The 16,270-nt window shown below is 44.5% G+C and overlaps 1 protein-coding gene across 5 annotated transcripts in view; it reads left to right on the top strand.

Moving 5' to 3' along the window:
• The window catches only part of RAB6A (RAB6A, member RAS oncogene family), a 42,119-nt gene that overhangs the window by 15,355 nt on the left and 10,494 nt on the right, over positions 1–16,270 (top strand). For 2 of the 5 annotated variants that reach the window (XM_059871332.1, XM_059871352.1), the window contains exons 2-4: positions 11,992–12,050; positions 14,549–14,602; positions 15,974–16,079. In XM_059871332.1, the coding sequence (XP_059727315.1) occupies positions 11,992–12,050; positions 14,549–14,602; positions 15,974–16,079 (219 nt within the window). Of the gene's footprint in view, positions 1–11,991; positions 12,051–14,548; positions 14,603–15,973; positions 16,097–16,146; positions 16,253–16,270 lie in introns of all 5 variants that reach the window. The other 3 variants (XM_059871324.1, XM_059871342.1, XM_059871363.1) reach the window with 2 other exon arrangements.

Below are 16,270 nucleotides of genomic sequence, written 5' to 3' on the forward strand. Positions count from 1 at the left end.
GTAAGATAAGAAGGAAAGCAAAATCCTCAGGCTGTGGTAAAAAAAAAAATCCTTGTGAGTCTGTAAATTTTGAAGTTTTTTTTCATTCCTGGCAAATAATGAGAGACTGCAGAGAAGTCTTTGAAATGTAAAGGTGGCCTGTGAGTACCCTTTAGTTAATTAACCAAGTGATATCCATGAAAACATGAGTGTATTCCCCACAATTCCTGTTCTCTGGTTGGTGTTAAACTCATCCCCATGGAAGTGGAAGGCATCCTAATCTGATTTCCCTCCCAGCCACTGTAGTGTAGATCTTAGCTATCCACTCTGCTCCCTGTCCTCCAAAGGGCCAGGATTTCTGCCCCAGTGCTGTGACACAGGATGGGGCACAGCTGGATGCTCATGGTGTCTTTTGGCCTTTCCATGCTTTTGTCACACTTGTCCTGCACCTCTTAGGAGTCTGAATTGTTGGGGCCTTTCCTTTAGGTGCTTTGTCTCATCCCTTACAGCTTGGGCAAAATTCTTGTGTCTCCCCTGTTCTTTTGTTTTCCTTATCTGTACAGCTCCTCCAAATCTTCATCTTCTGGTTACCTTATCTTGGGTTGTTCTTCCTGATTTGAATGGAGCCACATTTACCACACAGTGCAGCAGTTGGCCTGTGAGATTCCCTTCCTGCTGTTCCCTGTAGTTCCAGGTGTCCACCTGCATCTTTCATTTACCCCATTACAGCATCTGGGTTTCAGATCTTCACAGGATTCCTGGGCTCCTCCTCCAGGCCAGAACTCCTACTTTGCTTGGCTGTTGGAAGTTGAAGACAGTTTCTGGCTTCCACACCAGTTTCATCTAAATTAAATTAAAAAAAAAAAAAAAAGACAACACCTAGCATTCAGAAATGGGCAGGACTTTACTTCTGCAGACCTCAGTTACCTTCAGCCATATTTAATCAGAATATTTGCCCCTTCTGTACAAAGTGATGGGAGACTCAGCACTCTGAAAATGAGAGATGGCAGCTGTTCCTCCAACAGAAAACTGGGAGTCTGGCTCCTCACGTGGCATTGTGTCACTTCCCAGAGGCTTGGTGTTATCCTGGGGGTGGAGAACTGGGATTGCCTGGAGGTCTTCCACTTGTGACACTCCTTTTGGCTCTGTTGCTTTCAGAAACCTTTCAAACTGTGAAAATAGCACTGATTATGTTACAGGCTTGGCTTGGAATTTCTCTGCAGAAAAGCAAACAAGAGGTTTCATCTCTAGAACATAAGGTGTAGATTTTAAAATGAATTTTTATAGCTGTGCTTAGGAGGTAGCATTTCCATGGTTTTTTATTTTACTATACTGACAGAGTAATTGAATTATTATATTTAATAGATCTGTTCCTTCCTGTTCAGCAGTGAGGGGTTGACTCTTGTTTATTCTTTTCTACAGTGGGATGGTAAAAACCACCCCAGTTTTTGTATGAAAACTTTCTGGTGCACCTTCATTGTTTAAAAGAACTCCAAGGCAAGATTTTGAGACAGAACCAGAGGCTGACCCCTTTTTACTGTTTCATTTCTTTGTGGCTGTGACTGAGCAAACAGAACAAGATTTGTTTGCATTGTGCTCTTTCATTTATTTCCCATTTTGGGAGGAAGAGTCAAGCTAATTACTGATAAAACCCACAAGAATTAATGGAGCTATTTATCACTGGGTATTTTTGTCCCTGTCACAAGGCTTGGTGCAGATCCCAAAGGAAATCTTGCCTGTGCATTAATAATCAGGGATATTGTTCTACTTTTATCAACTCTGCCAGTGCTGATTAGGATTTGCTTAGCGGGAAGGAGTTCTGAGTTTGTCACTAAACTTGTAATGAGTCTCCACACATTTTTATTGATCTGTGTCATCCTTTCACATCCCAAAATGCAAAGAGGAACCTTTTCCAGCTTTATGTGTCCAGGCTGTGCCTTCTACCTTGGGGCCAGTCATGATCAGTCCTAACTTGTGCCTCAGTTTATTTCTGAGAAACACAGATACCAACTAAAACTAACTGGCATCTCCCTCAAGAAAAAAGTGTAGTGCTAAATAAAATAGGATTCTAAATTGCCTATACACAGCCAACAGGCTGATGTTGCCTTAGAAAAAGATGGATAATACAAAATAGTCTCTTCTGCCTCTTCCTTTTCCCTTTAGCTACTGCTGAGCTTTAAACACAAGTGACAATTCTTTCCTTCTCTTGCTGGTTTTAAAATGCCTGGGGACTGCATAAAATACATCCATATGGTGCTGAATGCTTGGATCAGTGGCAGAGCAGGCTTTTTTCTGGTTGTCCTTCAATGTGTAGCTGTCAGCTGCAAAACCCTCCTGGGTTTTTAGTGGTGTGCCTGGGAATTGTGTAAAAGGAAGGATCATTTGGGAGAATTGCTGCTCTGCCTGTTAGAGGCAATTTCTTGTCTACTGGAGATGGACCAGTAAATACCAGTGAGGCAGCTCAGCTGTCTGACTGGGAGGAGGAATCTTCAGGTGAGATGTGACCATGAGGAACAGGGGACTTTCCCTCTTGTCACTGTCTGCTCACATCTTTTGCAGTGGCAGAAATACTCTTGGGGTTCCCTTGAGGAAGGGAAGTTCCACCTGAGCTGTTTGGAATGAAGGCCCCAGCAGGGACCTTGGACAGGATGATCTTTGAAGGTCCTTTGCAGCCCATCCTGTTCTGTGAGAACTCTTTTGCCAAATCTTTGAGGCAAACTGCAGTAGTGTACAGCAGGAATTGGACCAGGAAAATGTATGCTGCTGCAGGATTAGGAATAAAATGAAAATGTTCTCATTTAAAGGAAAAGAGAGCAGTTTTTAATAACTTTAACTAGCTCTGCATTCCTAGTTACAGAGACTAATGTTCAGCTAGATTTAATCCCAAGTGTTTGTCTCTATCCAGCTGTATATCTAATCAAAAGCAAGGCTGAGAGCTTCAAATTTAAGACATGAACCAGCCTTGAACTGGTAGATTTTGAAAAGCATCTCTTGGAAAGAAAGAAAATAAGTCCTTGATTTCTGCATTGTATTGAATTTGACTACAAAATTGGGGAGTGGAGTTACAGGTCCTGCTGGGCACTGCTGTCAGCAATACCCTGGGAAAAAACACTTTCTAGGTCAGAAAAGTGCATCAGCCTCCATTTCTTTCTGTCTTGGATGAATCATTGTGGAAAACAACACTGTGAATGTGCTCTGAGGTGCCCAAAGAGAAGAATGAATGAGAATTAATGAGCTTTTCAGGCTAACACATATTTTCATAGTCATCTTTTTTATAAGGCACCTACTGAAGTGTTAATCATTTGATTACTGGTTGTTGTAGATAAGGGAGTAATTGGTCCCTTTTTGTAAATGATGGAAATGCCTGACAGGAAGGGGCAGGCATGAAAACTCTTGTTTCCATGGATTATTGCCCAGAGAGATTGACTGGAACTAAAACCCCTTTGCTCTGGTGACAACTGGGTGGCAACAAAATTCTGTTTCCTATTTGCTTCTCAGTAGCAAGGGCAGGTCTTTAAACACGATCCCAAATGTGTGTGAAACTTAATTTTTGGCCTGGTTTGAAAGGAGTTTTATGAATTTCTTTTAGAAGCCATTGCAAATGAGCCTTTGGTGGTGGCCAAGGAGAAGGGCTGAGTCTCAGTGTCACTCTCCTGAGTGACAAACAGCTCTGGTGCTGTTTGAGGATATTTCCCTGAGCCTTGAGGAGCTGCACTTCCCTGTTTTCCTGGGGCTGTAATGAATAGATACTTTTTGGTGTAACTCTTAGGAAAATCAAGTGATACCCTCAGTCTTGGGAAGAAGAAGCATGAGAAATGCAGCATCAGGCAGCTTTTTTCACATCCTTAGAGTTTAAAATGGTGCTCCTGTGCAAAGGGCCTGGCTCCTTCCTTTGTATCCCCGTTCTTGCAGCACGTGGGACCGAGCTGCAGATGATCCCAGCCATTCCCAGAACAGCTTTCTGTGTGTTCATCTGCTGGGTAGGTGTCATTCCTTGTTATTCCCTGTTACATCAAGCCAGTTCACTCCACTCCACGCTTCCCTTCCTGCTGCTCTGCACCAGACACTCATAAATATTCATGTGCACTTCCCACCATCCATTTAGGCTCCTATCCCTGGCTTAGGGTCTGTTCCAGTTTGCTAAGTGCAGCTTTTTTTACCAGTGCTGAGGGCTGGCTGGGGAGCTGAAGGCTGATGTCACACTTCCTCCTTTAGGAAGTTGCTGGGATATTAAAGCTTTAAAAGGTTTTGCTCAGAAATTCTCCCATCACAAAGAGCAGACTGAAGTTCAAGGCACCTGATTGTCACAGGGTCAAAGGAAAATGGAAATTTCCTCAGCAGCAGCAGCAGCAAAATTCTGGCTGTGTTGTTCTTTACTTCATTAAATGAGTAATACTCATCTCTTCACCTTCAGCTCTCAAAAAGCTCTCATCTTGCCTTGAAAAGTCCAGTCCAGATAGAATCTTTGTAAGGACTAGGGGAATTGAATTTGCAATGAGCAAATAATCAACTTTTTGCTCAGGATCTCTCTCGGGGCAGAGGAAAGAGGCCAGTTTGGTTATTCCACTGGTTCATTGACCACATGTTGGATGTCATTAAATCCATCCCCATTTTGTGTGGAGCACTGGGACACTGCTAATAGTGATCATTTGGAAAGGGGTTAAAACATAGCTTTTAAAAAATAATTTAATTTTAAGAGGCTCAGCACTCTCCAATGTATCACAGAATCCTGGAATGGTTTGGGTTGATAGAGACCTTAAAGATGATCCAGTTCCTCCCCCTGCCATGGGCAGGGACACCTTCCACTATCCCAGGTTGCTCCAAGCCCTGTCCAGCCTGGCCTTGGACACTTCCAGGGCATCCAAATGCTTCAGGATTATCTTGAGCTTCCAGAAGTCTCTCTTGTTTTCATCTACAAATAGTCTTTGAATAACTGTGGTGATGGCTGAGAGGAGATACTTCTTATGGCTTTGTCAACTGCTGGCTAAGGGATGGAAATGGAAAGTAGGGAAAGGCCAAGTCCACCTTTTCCTGGAGCTCAGCAAGGCTGAACAGGCTGCTCTGGGGATGGAATTGGACTATGGGAATCCTCCACTGCCAGTCCCTGGATTTCTGTGTGTTTTTTCCTCTGCTCTGTGGGTACAGGCCAGCCATTCTCAATTTGAGAGCTCCAGGCTGCCAGCAATCCCTGAAGCCAAAGTAATTGATCCAGGACTATATCAAACAGTTTTCAATAGTGTTTTTAATTAAAAGGCAAAAAAAAAGGCTTTGTTGTGGTGGTGACCTGAAAAGAAATGAAGGATTGGCAGGGATTCATTGGTCTAAAAAGGCCAGCTGCAGTTGTTTGACATTGTTATTGATTGTGTCTGCCTTCCTAGAGTTCCTTTTCGAGGTAGGATGCCATAAAACCTCGACAAATAAGCTGCCAAAAACCCCTTTTGGAGGTGGTTGCTCTGCTGCTGCCTGTCCTCCTTTCCCTTACAGTCATGGACAAGCTGCTGCCAGCAGCATCCTTGTGGCTGTTTTTCATTGGAGGAGGCTCAGAGCAGGTTCTGCAGCCTGTGTGTAGGTTCTTGGAGGGCTTTGACTTACTTTGGGGCTGAGGTTTGCCATGGGGGTGTTGTTTTATAGCCCTGTGAGAGCTGCTGGATCCCCACTGCTGGAGGGATTTAAAGCCCTGTGGATGCAGCACTTGCGGCCATGGGTTAGTGATGTTCTTGGCAATGCTGGAAAAATGGTTGGACTCCACGATCTTGGAGGGCTTTCCCACCCAAAATGGTTCTATGATTTATTTTCTTGCACTTCAGAAGTATCCTTGTGGACACTACAGAACGTGTCCTGAACTGCCAAAGAAATACCTTAATAGCAATATTTGGCACCAGCTCGTTGTGTGCAGGCTCCTCACTGGGCTGTGCTTCTGTGGGAAGCAATGCAGCTGCAAATGTCCTTTGTCAGACAATAAAATTTGCTGCTAATAAAAGAGAAGGGCTGGAGCTGCTGGAATTTGAGGGGACTTTGTGTTCAGGGGGTGCTCCCTGTGCCCTCCGAGCCGGCGCATTCGCTGTCCCTGCTTTCATTTCCGTCGCCTGATCTCCGTGTTTGATCTCTGCCACCAGCTCCAGGCCATTGTTTGTTCCTCTTGCAGTGAGCATCAAACCCAGAATCAGCCAAAATCAAAGTGAGTTGTTCTCTGGGAGGAATGAAATGAAATATATTTTAGGTAGAAAATGATGGAGCATCTCTTGAGTTCCAAAAGCAATATAAAGCAAACCTGAATTGTTCCCTGTTTTTCTGGGTCTTGTTTCTCTGTAACTCTCTGGATATTCTACATTAATTTCCTAAACAAAATCTTAAATAATGAAGCACATCTGTATAATAGGACCACAGTATCATTTATAACCTAGATCTTCAACTAGGCTGGGAATAAATTATCTTAAAAGAGGATGTTTGAACCATTTTGTTTATACTACTTAGAGGGGTCCATGCATGGATTTCGAGAAGGTTTATATTTTGCAGGCTTTCTGCTATCTTTAGTTTTTCTTGATCTTTTAAAAAAAATATTGAGAACTTAAATCTGTAAGGAATTGGCTCAGGTGGTCCTTTGGTCTGATCTCATCTCCCATCAGGAAAGAAGTGGCAGAATAAAATAGATTTGACAATAGAGCAGGAGTGGAATCAATAGGGAAAAAAATCAGGGTAAAAAATCCTTTAATTAAGAGCAAGGAGATTAGACCTCCTCAACTGTGGCTTTTGCCTCTGCTCCCTGGGGCTAGGCTGAATTCCATCCTCCAGGTTCCTCACTGTGACTGAGACAAATTTCACCTGACTGAGAACTCCTTGGATGAATGCAGTCTGCTGGCTGTGTTGGTGCTTTTGGTTAATGAATGAGGTTTTTTTCTTGCTTTGATGGAACCAGGTGAAATTTTCATAGTTTGACAGTGAACAGCAGAGGAGGATGGGGGGGTGTTTTTATATTTTTTTAAAGAAGCTGTTTTAATCACTTTAATACAGCATTTGTGTTTCCAGTGCTGGGAATGACGTACCTAAAAATATTTTTACTGGCTCCTACAGATCAGTAGAAGTCAGCTCTGTGCATCTTCCTTTTGGGGCTTCTTTTTAAACACAAATCTAAAAATGGTTTTGAGGCATTCATAATTCAGTATATTGTTCTTAGCAATGCTTTTCCTTTTGGTGCCTTGGCTGTTTTTTTTGGTTTTTTTTGTTTTTTTCACAGCAAAATAATTCCAGTGAAGATTTTGAGGTGAGCTTATCTACTAAAGAAAGTTACAGTGTCGCTGGGGTTTATCCTTCAATCAGATCTGAAAGGAGTCATGTAAAGGGCAAGTGAAATTTTGGGATTACACAGTGAGGAGAAGGCTTTCCTTATCTTTTCCCTTTACCTCTGGCTTTCAGCAAGTTGGATCTCTTGGCCAAGGCTGCTTCTGAGAGCTGGGAGAGGCCAAGGGCAATTTTCCAGTTGAGCAGTCTGGACATACTGATCACTTTTAAGGTTATTTTGCTTTCAAGATAATTCTTGAGGTTTTTTTCCTTATTGCTGATGCTTTGAAAGTTCTAAACAACCACTAGGACAAAGTCAGTGATTTAACTGTGGCTTCTCCAGAAGAATCCTTGGAGAGGTTGTGAACCTTAGTGTGACTTGCCTAAGAAAATGAGAGGTGCATGTCAGTCACCTCCTTGTGCATCATGCAGTCCAAGTGGCACAATGCCAATTACTTTTCCTTGCAGGTCACTCCTGGCTGGTGCCTGAGCCCTTTGCAGACTCTGGCAACAAACGACCTTCTAATCCCCTGCTGATGCTGGCAGGGAGGTGATTTGTGCTACCTCAGGGGTCTGGGCCCTCCTCCCCAGTGCCTCGTTAGAGCCTTCCCCAGGAGCCCACCATGAATCAGTGCCACTCCTGGGGCTGCTGCTGGACACACAGATCTCCCCAGGAGCAGGACAGAGGCAGCCTGCGAGAATCAGATGGAGTGACCTTGGAATGTCTCCAGGGCTGCTGTGGGATCAAAGTGGCTGGAAGCACGAGATCAGCATATTGATTCCATCCTACAGCTGAGTTCTTGCTGTGAAATCCCTGCCAGGCAGGGGCTCCAGGCTCCCAGACAAAGGACATCGATCAGGGGCACTCCAGGAGCTGAAGGCTTGGAATTCAGCCCCTCCTGCTTCATGGCAATTCCACTGATGGGATCTTCACAACTTCCCTTCCATCATCTTTGGGCACTTGGCTGTTTGCTGCCACGGTTCAGGTGCTGATTCAGGAGGGTGTTGGTGTTGGGGCATCTTCTGGTTTCTGTGCTGAACCTGTGATCAAACCTTTCCTTTCAGGAGTTTTCTAATTTTATACATCAGAACAGCCAACTTCTTCTTGTCCCAGAACATATGGGAACACTGCAGCCTTGCAGAATTCATGGGGATGGGGTGAGCAGCCAGTTCATGATGGGAGCCACCAGGTCCAGATTGTTCCAGAGCTGATCCACCTGAAGAAAACCATCTCAGCAAGTCAGATCCAAGCTTAGAAATTCCTGTTGGAGCTGGATCCCTTCAGAAGTGTACATTGATAATTAGATGATAGAAGGTGCTCTGAGGGCTGGAAGCCAGGATGGGAGACCTGGTTGTACACTTGGAGAATAGAAGGCTCCAGGGAGAGCTCAGAGCCCCTTCCAGCACCTAAAGGAGCTCCAGAAGAGCTGGAAAAGGACTTGGGACAAGGGATGGAGGGACAGCACCCAGGAAATGGCTTCCCACTGCCAGAGGGCAGGGTTAGATTAGATTTTGGGAAGGAATTGTTCCCTGTGAGGGTGGGGAGGCCCTGGCACTGCCAGAGAAACTGTGGCTGCCCCTGGATCCCTGGAAGTGCCCAAGGCCAGGCTGGATGGAGATTAGAGCTACTTGGGACAGTGGGAGGTGTCCCTGCCCATGGCAGGGGGTTGGGATGAGCTGGTCTTCAAGGTCCCTTCCAACCCAAAACCTTCTAGGAATTTATAATCACAGCAATCACTTAAGCAATGGTGTGTGAGGCACAACTGTGTGATTAGGAGCTGTTTGATGTGGATTTTGTTGGATGGAAAGCTGGAAGGAGTCAAGAACTCATCTGGTGAAGCCATTGTTCAGCCTCTTAATGACAGAAAAATGTCCAGAATGTCAGGCTTGGTGTTGAAACAAATGGTTTCTTTGGTTACTCACTTATTTCCTTGGCTTCCTCCTCTTCAAAAGATGCCTTGGATGTAAATTCCTAGAGTGAAATGACATTGACAGCTCTGCATGCCAAGGGAGGGAAGAGAATCCACTGCCCAGCTGAATAAGTTATTTTGAAGTTCAGTTGCCTCAATTTCCCAGTTCTGTGCCCTTTCTGCTGGGATTGTGGTTGGACTCAGCTTTTGTCTGTTAGATCTTAATCTACAGAGGGAAAAGTGGCTGGAGACAACTTTCCCTGGGCAGTAAGTCACTTCTGCCCCTCACCTCTCAGCTGCTTGCTGTGAACTCTGCAGGCTGCCTGGATTTTTGTCAAAAAGTTCCTTCTCAGCTCCTGAATTGTTTGAGATTTTTCCTTGCTTCCTGTAGCTGTCAGTGTGTCCAGTCAAAGCAAACCCCATTCCCAGCACTTCCTCCCCCACCTCTGTCCCTCCAAAGATGTGATATTGACCTTTTCCTTGGATTTGTTCCAGCAGCATACCAGGAATATTTTGGCCTACAGGATATTTATTGCATTGCTGACTAATGCTGCTCTGGACGTACTTGTGTGTGGAAATTTTTCCAAGAGATTTAATTAACTCACTAGATTTAAAAAAAAAAAAAAAACCAAACCAACATCATAATGAAGCAAAGCTGAAGTCTTGAGTGTCTTATCTGTTCCTTGGGCTCTGACCCCTGGATTACTTATCCAGTTGTTTCCCATCTGGATTTTAAGCAGCTGGTTGTTCTTGTCTCCATGTATTACCTTTTTCTGCTTTTCCCTGCTGGGCTTCATTTGCCTCCTGAGGTCATCTTGGCATTTTCCAAGATGAATTTGAATTCTGAGTCTGTCCTCTCCTTTGCTTGCAGTCACTCCCAAATTATTGCCTTCTGGGAATTCGAGGAACATACGGCCAGCAAGGCAGAACAGAAATTAGAGATACAGTGGGAACTGTGGGCTTTCATTACTGCCAGGATTTCTAAAAGGAGTCAGTTTGGGATTTTTAAAAGGAATAGCAATGCCTCAGTATTCATGGAATTAAAACTGTGAGCAGTTGGTGTTAATACCATCTTGATCTGCTGCCTGTCAACATAAACCTGGGTCTGTTCAGAGAAGAAATGTCTTGGAACTAAGTCCATTAGGATGCTCTCTCCAAATGTTGGTTGAAGCAGATATTTAAATATAAACAAGCCAAGCAGTACCTTATTTTCCCCCTCTTTTACTGAAATGAGTGAAGATAGGGTAGGGAGGCTCCAGGAATAAACAGAATATTTTTATATTTTATGATTTGTGGACAGATCCCATCCAAGACATATCACTCAGAAGGGAAGAATTTTCTGGAACACTTCATTGTCCTTCAGGGATTGTGAGTTACCAAAGCAAATGATTTCCTGGGTGAGACTGGACCCATGAGGAGTTAAATCTGGCTGTTTGCATCAGTGGCCACGTGAGGAAAACCAGCTTGTTTGTGATGCTGCAAATCAATTCCTGGGATTCAGCCTGTGCTGCAGCAGGAGGGGATTGGGTTTGCTTGTCTGTGTCTGCTGAGGATTGTCACTGGGCCTGGAGTGAATCCCTCCTCCCCTGTTGAGCACATCCATGGCACAGCTCTGAGTAAGGGATTCAGGAATCATTCCCATCTGGGATGTGCTGCTTCTGAAAACTCACTCAGTGAAGGGAGTATTGGCTCTACCTTTGTGAAGGCAGCTTTTTAACTTGGTGGGAAACATGATTCTGCCTCCAGAGCAGAGTATGTTAGAAATTCACGTGGGAATTCAGATTTTGACTTGGGAAAATCTCATCTCTCCGAGGCTGTCTGCTGGGTTCCTGTTTGTTTAGCCTTTTTCATAGTGAACTGCAGATGAAAATGCTGCTTAATTGGGATACTGGAAATTTTGGTGACATGTATTTTAAGATCTAAAACAGACAAACAAAACCCCCCAAAACTCACCCCAGAAATCACAGAATGGTTTTGGTTGGGAAGGACCTTAATCTTGCCTTAAATCCCTGTGGTCACTGGATGTCCACCCTGGCAAAGAACTGAAATCCTTGGAATATTGCTTAGAGAACACAAGCTCTTCCTTGAGCACTCTTTCTTACCTTTTATCTGCACATGCAGTGTTTGGTGTCCAACACAAGTGACACAGCTCCTGTCCTCTGCTTCTGGGAGATGGCCAATTCCAGCTGCAGTCAGGCTGGAAAAAACACTGGGAGGTGGTGCAGCCCTGAGAAAATTCAGTTGCTTCCTAAATAACTCCCCTACAATTAAGAGGATTTATACACATCAAAATGAGGCAGCTGGAGATGTTCCAGTTCCTGTGGATCTTACTGATCCCTCCAGGTGAAGATGTAGGAGAAGGAAAAAGCCTGTAAAGTATGAGTTAGGCTTTGGTCCAGCTCTGCTGTGGTGTTTGTCTTAGAGGAGTAGAAAATAGGTGTTGTGAGGATGATGAGGTCTGAAAGTGAGTAAATCCCGTGTTTTATGAGTGAGAAGAGCTTTTTGTTGCTCATAATTAGTCATGGGGGCTGTTAAGTTCATTCAGTGCAACTGAAATTACTGAATGACTTGGTAGAAATCAGAGCAATGAAATTAATTTTTATCTCAAATCACAAATATTTAAGAGCAAATCTGATGATTGGGAATGAAACAGGGGGAAAAAAGTGACTTTACAATTTTAAAGTCAAATAACTGCTCTTGTCCTTGCAGGAAGTTCAAGTGCACATGATGGATCTGTTGGACACAGTGAACCATTTTAAAATCACTTGCTTAAACCTTGCTCTGAAATTGGTCCTTGAATCCATGGTTTTTTCTCTTCTTTTAGTGGGGAAGACATCCTTGATCACCAGGTTCATGTATGACAGCTTTGACAACACCTACCAGGTAAATGAATCCATGTTTTTGTCTTGTGTAAGACTCCTCTGCTGCTGTGTCTTCCATTGCAGGAAAAGTCATTCCAGACAAGTTGGGGCACTGACCATGGAATTGCCAATTGTAAAATCTTAGTTTTAATCACCAGCCAGGGTGGCACTTCTGGGTTGGATTCTGCTCCAGGAGTTTGCCTGCTGCTTGCAGCAGGATGAGCTGTGGAGTGTTCTAAAGCAATACCCAAGGCACAGCCAGGGAAAGCAGTTGTTAAATCTGCCAGGGTTTTTTTTTTCCCCCCACCATTTTCTATCAGACCATCACAAATCTAATCCCTGTGTGTGGATAACATAACAGGTACCCAGGTCTTTTAAATAACAAGTTGACACAAGCTAGAAAATAATGCAAAATACATTAAAAAAATTTTAAGATGCTTAGAAAACAATTTTACAAATTAGCACAGTGCAGTCCAGGAGAACAGTCAGTGTTGCCCACTCCCAGAATTTAGCATGAGCTGAAAATGTGGTGAGGTATAAAAGTACTTCAGTTTCCTGAAGTGTGTCTCCTCCAAGCAGAACATGTTTCATGACTTGGTTACAGTTGGTGATGTTCTGGATACATGAAACTGAGAAAAATCTGTTCCCTGGTGCCTGGGAAGGTTTTTTTAGGGGGTTGGGAGGAGGAGGTAACAGGAAAAAAAAAAAAGGAAAACGTGATTCTCCTGTTCCTCAGTGTCTGGCCAAGGATCTCATTGAACTGAGAGATTTCCCTCCTGCCTCCTTCAGTAATTCCTCCTTGCTGCTGCTAGGAAAAAGGAGATGGGAAGTTCTCCCTGAGCTGTGGGAAGAGCCACGTTTCCATAGTGTGGGAGGGCTGGAGCACACATCACTGCTTCCTCCCACATTCCTCCCCCTGTCATTACATGGACATTGAAGGCAGTTCTTTTATTTAAGGTGGGATTTTGTTCCCCCCTCCCTGTATTTTTCTTTCAGGACTGCTCCTTTTCCTTACTGAGTTTGTGTCGCAGTTCTGCCTTGAGGAGGTTTCACCCTGTGTGCTTCGGGGTGTCACCATGGAAAGGTGGTCTGATGTAATACATGAAATGATTGCAAAATCAGTGAGTGGCACTTACAACAGTCAGAAATCCTGAGGGCTTCCAAGATAACTTGGATTTAGGCATCAGTGCTGCCTGCCCAGTTTGGGTGTTAATGGACTTGGGTCAGAGCCATTCATCCAAACCCCTTGGTTTTCCTGGAGTGGTGCCTGAGGTGGGGCCATACCTCCTAGTGTGTGCTGTGGCTGGAAGAAGGAATCAGTCACAAAAGCTCCAGGAATTTGGTCAGAATCACACTGCCTGTCACACTGTGTCATCCCAAACCAGACATTTTTGGATGCCCAGCATTGTCTAGAGACCCCTGAGACCTCAGTATTAATGCACCTGATTATGGGTAACTGGAGCAGGAGGTGAGTTCAGGGATGATCTGCTTGTTCTGGACATTTCTGGTAGATTTTGAATGCCTATTTTTCTGAAACCTATCATTTGAGCATGGGGCTTTTATGTTCAGCTGTTAAAAATAGAAAGCTGCCATTTAGCAAAATCCGTGCTGTGCATCGGATTCCTTCTGCTCGCTGCTGGATGAGAGGAATTCAGCTGTGTCCCTCTGTCTTGTCAGTAAGAACTTGCTGTGCTGTGTCAGAAACCCAAACACCTGGAATAAAACCATGTGATTGGAGGAGTTTATTTTACCTGGAGTCATTGCCCTCCTCCATGGACGTGCTGGGAATGATTTCCTTTGTGCTGTGGCCCCACATGTCACATACCATACAAGATCTGTTTTAGTAGAAGTCTGGTATATTTAGCATGCTGAATCCACTCCTTGATGGTGCTGCTTCCCTGTTGTGGTAGGACAGGCTGGGAGAGGAGAAGGCTCCAGGGAGAGCTCAGAGCCTTTGCAGGGCCTGAAGGGGCTTCAGGAGAGCTGGAGAGGGACTGGGGACAAGGCATGGAGGGACAGGACACAGGGAAGAGCTTACACTGCCATTATGATGTTCTCCAGGAAGCTCCCACTGGTGTTGGGAAGTTTGGGTGCAGCTCTGCTGCTTTAGGATGAGCCAAGCTTTAGTTAGGGATCATGTAGGTGTCTGCCTTGATCTGCCTGGAAGAGTGAAGATCCATGGAAATATTGGCACTTGGGTAGAAGACAGTGTGCCCACATATCCTGGTTGAGCTGGGGGACACCAGTTTGTCACATGCATAAAAATCCCTGCTGCTACCCAAATAAATGTGGATTAAACTGTCAATATGCATGAACTGAAGTCAAGCTTAAAACCTTTTGTGCTTTAAGGAATTGTTCTGGCCCTGGATACATTAAACAAATTGTTTATTGAATCAAGCTGTATCTTAAAAACAAGAAACCAAACCTGTTTTTCTTGCAGCTTCTGCTGCTCCCCTGAAAATCACTGCAGGTGTTCTGACATTTTTTATAAGGGCTTGTGGTTTTCTCATCTCTTTACAGGCAACAATTGGCATTGACTTCTTATCGAAAACCATGTACTTGGAGGATCGAACAGTGAGTAAGATTTTGTTGCTTTTCTCTGTGAACAGTAGGAATGAGGACCAGCATCTGGTTTTGTGCAGCCCACACTTCTGAGATCACTGGGAAGCAAAGGCTGAGCCTTCATCTCCCAGCTGCTTCCAGGCTGACAAGTGCTGTGGAGACACAGCAGTGGGAATGGGAAATTTGGTGTCATCCTCTGTGAAGAAAGAGGTGGTACAGATAATTTGAGGGGTGAATGATGGTGGGAGTCTGGAGAAAGGGGAGCCATGCTTAACCCCTTCAGCTTTTGATGCCACAAGACAGAAAGGTAAAACACAGATTGCCAGATGTGGCCAGTTAACAGCTGGCTTCATCTTCTTGATACTCCTAGTTTAAAAAGAAGGTGGCCTCTGGTAGTTCACAAATGAGACTCGTTTCCTTGCTTGGTGCAGTTTTAGCTCATCAAGTGAAATCACTCCTCTGTGCAAGCAGAGCTGTGGTTTAAAATGAGCTCAGATTCTTAATTAAGAAATTCAGCCTCAGTTGAGCTATTTGCAGAAACAAAACTGCAGTGCTGCAGAAGCTTGTGGTACCGGAGGAACTCCCAATAAATGGGACTGGATAAACCCCCAGTAAATGGGATTGCATGGAAAGGGCTTGAGGGATGGGATGTGCTTTCCATGGCCCAGCTGGCTCTTGCACATCTTGCCATACACGTTGCTTTTAGTGTGCCTTGCCTTTTCTTCCAGAGCCTTGCTGGTAAGAACCATTCAGCCTCTCTGTGTGTCTTACTTTGCAGTTTAGAGTTACAACAAGCATTTTATCCTCAAAAAACTGACATGAGTAGCTTTTCCACCAGCAACCATCCTTCCTGCTGCTGGAGGTTGCCTGTGTGAGTCCTGAGGAAGGAGAGCAGAGCATGAATTTCTCCTGTAGGGAGAACTGCAGATGAACATTTCACAGAACCCCTGAGGCTGGAAAAGCCCTCCAAGATCAAGTCCAAGCATCCCCCAGCACTGCCAAGGCCATCGTTAACCCAGGTCCCCAAGTGTCACATCCACACACTTCTGAGCACTTCCAGGGATGGTGATTCCACCACTTCAGCTGTAGCTTTCTTGTTGGTGCTCTCAGTTTGGAAGCTGAGCCATTCCACTCCTCCCCTTTTGGAAGGGAAGCATTTTTTGGGAAGCTGCACCCCCCCAGTTTGGAAGCTGTTACCCCTCGGGAGAGAATGCTGTAGGGAGACTGTGTCCTGCTGCTCCCAGTCCCCAGGCACCTCCTGCATGAGTTTCTCCTTTTTATTTAGCTATTTTTTGGAAAAAAAAAAAAAAAAAAAGTGAAACATTTCTTTACTCTTTTATTTTTAGTGGCAGTTTGGCTTTTTTAATTTTCTCCCACCCACAGATCAGGTTGCAGCTGTGGGATACTGCGGGTCAGGAACGTTTCCGTAGCCTCATTCCCAGTTACATCCGTGACTCTGCTGCTGCTGTAGTAGTTTACGATATCACAAGTAGGTATTTTGCACTGGCTTTGACCTTTTGTCTTATTTTTCTTGCTTGTTTGACTGATTTTGTTAGGTACGGTTGCAATTATGGGACACAGCAGGTCAAGAGCGGTTCAGGAGCTTGATTCCTAGCTACATTCGTGACTCCACTGTTGCAGTTGTTGTTTATGATATCACAAGTGAGTGGGGGGAATTCT

Source organism: Haemorhous mexicanus, chromosome 2, assembly GCF_027477595.1.
Source record: "Haemorhous mexicanus isolate bHaeMex1 chromosome 2, bHaeMex1.pri, whole genome shotgun sequence".
In the NCBI taxonomy this organism is placed as follows: domain Eukaryota; kingdom Metazoa; phylum Chordata; class Aves; order Passeriformes; family Fringillidae; genus Haemorhous; species Haemorhous mexicanus.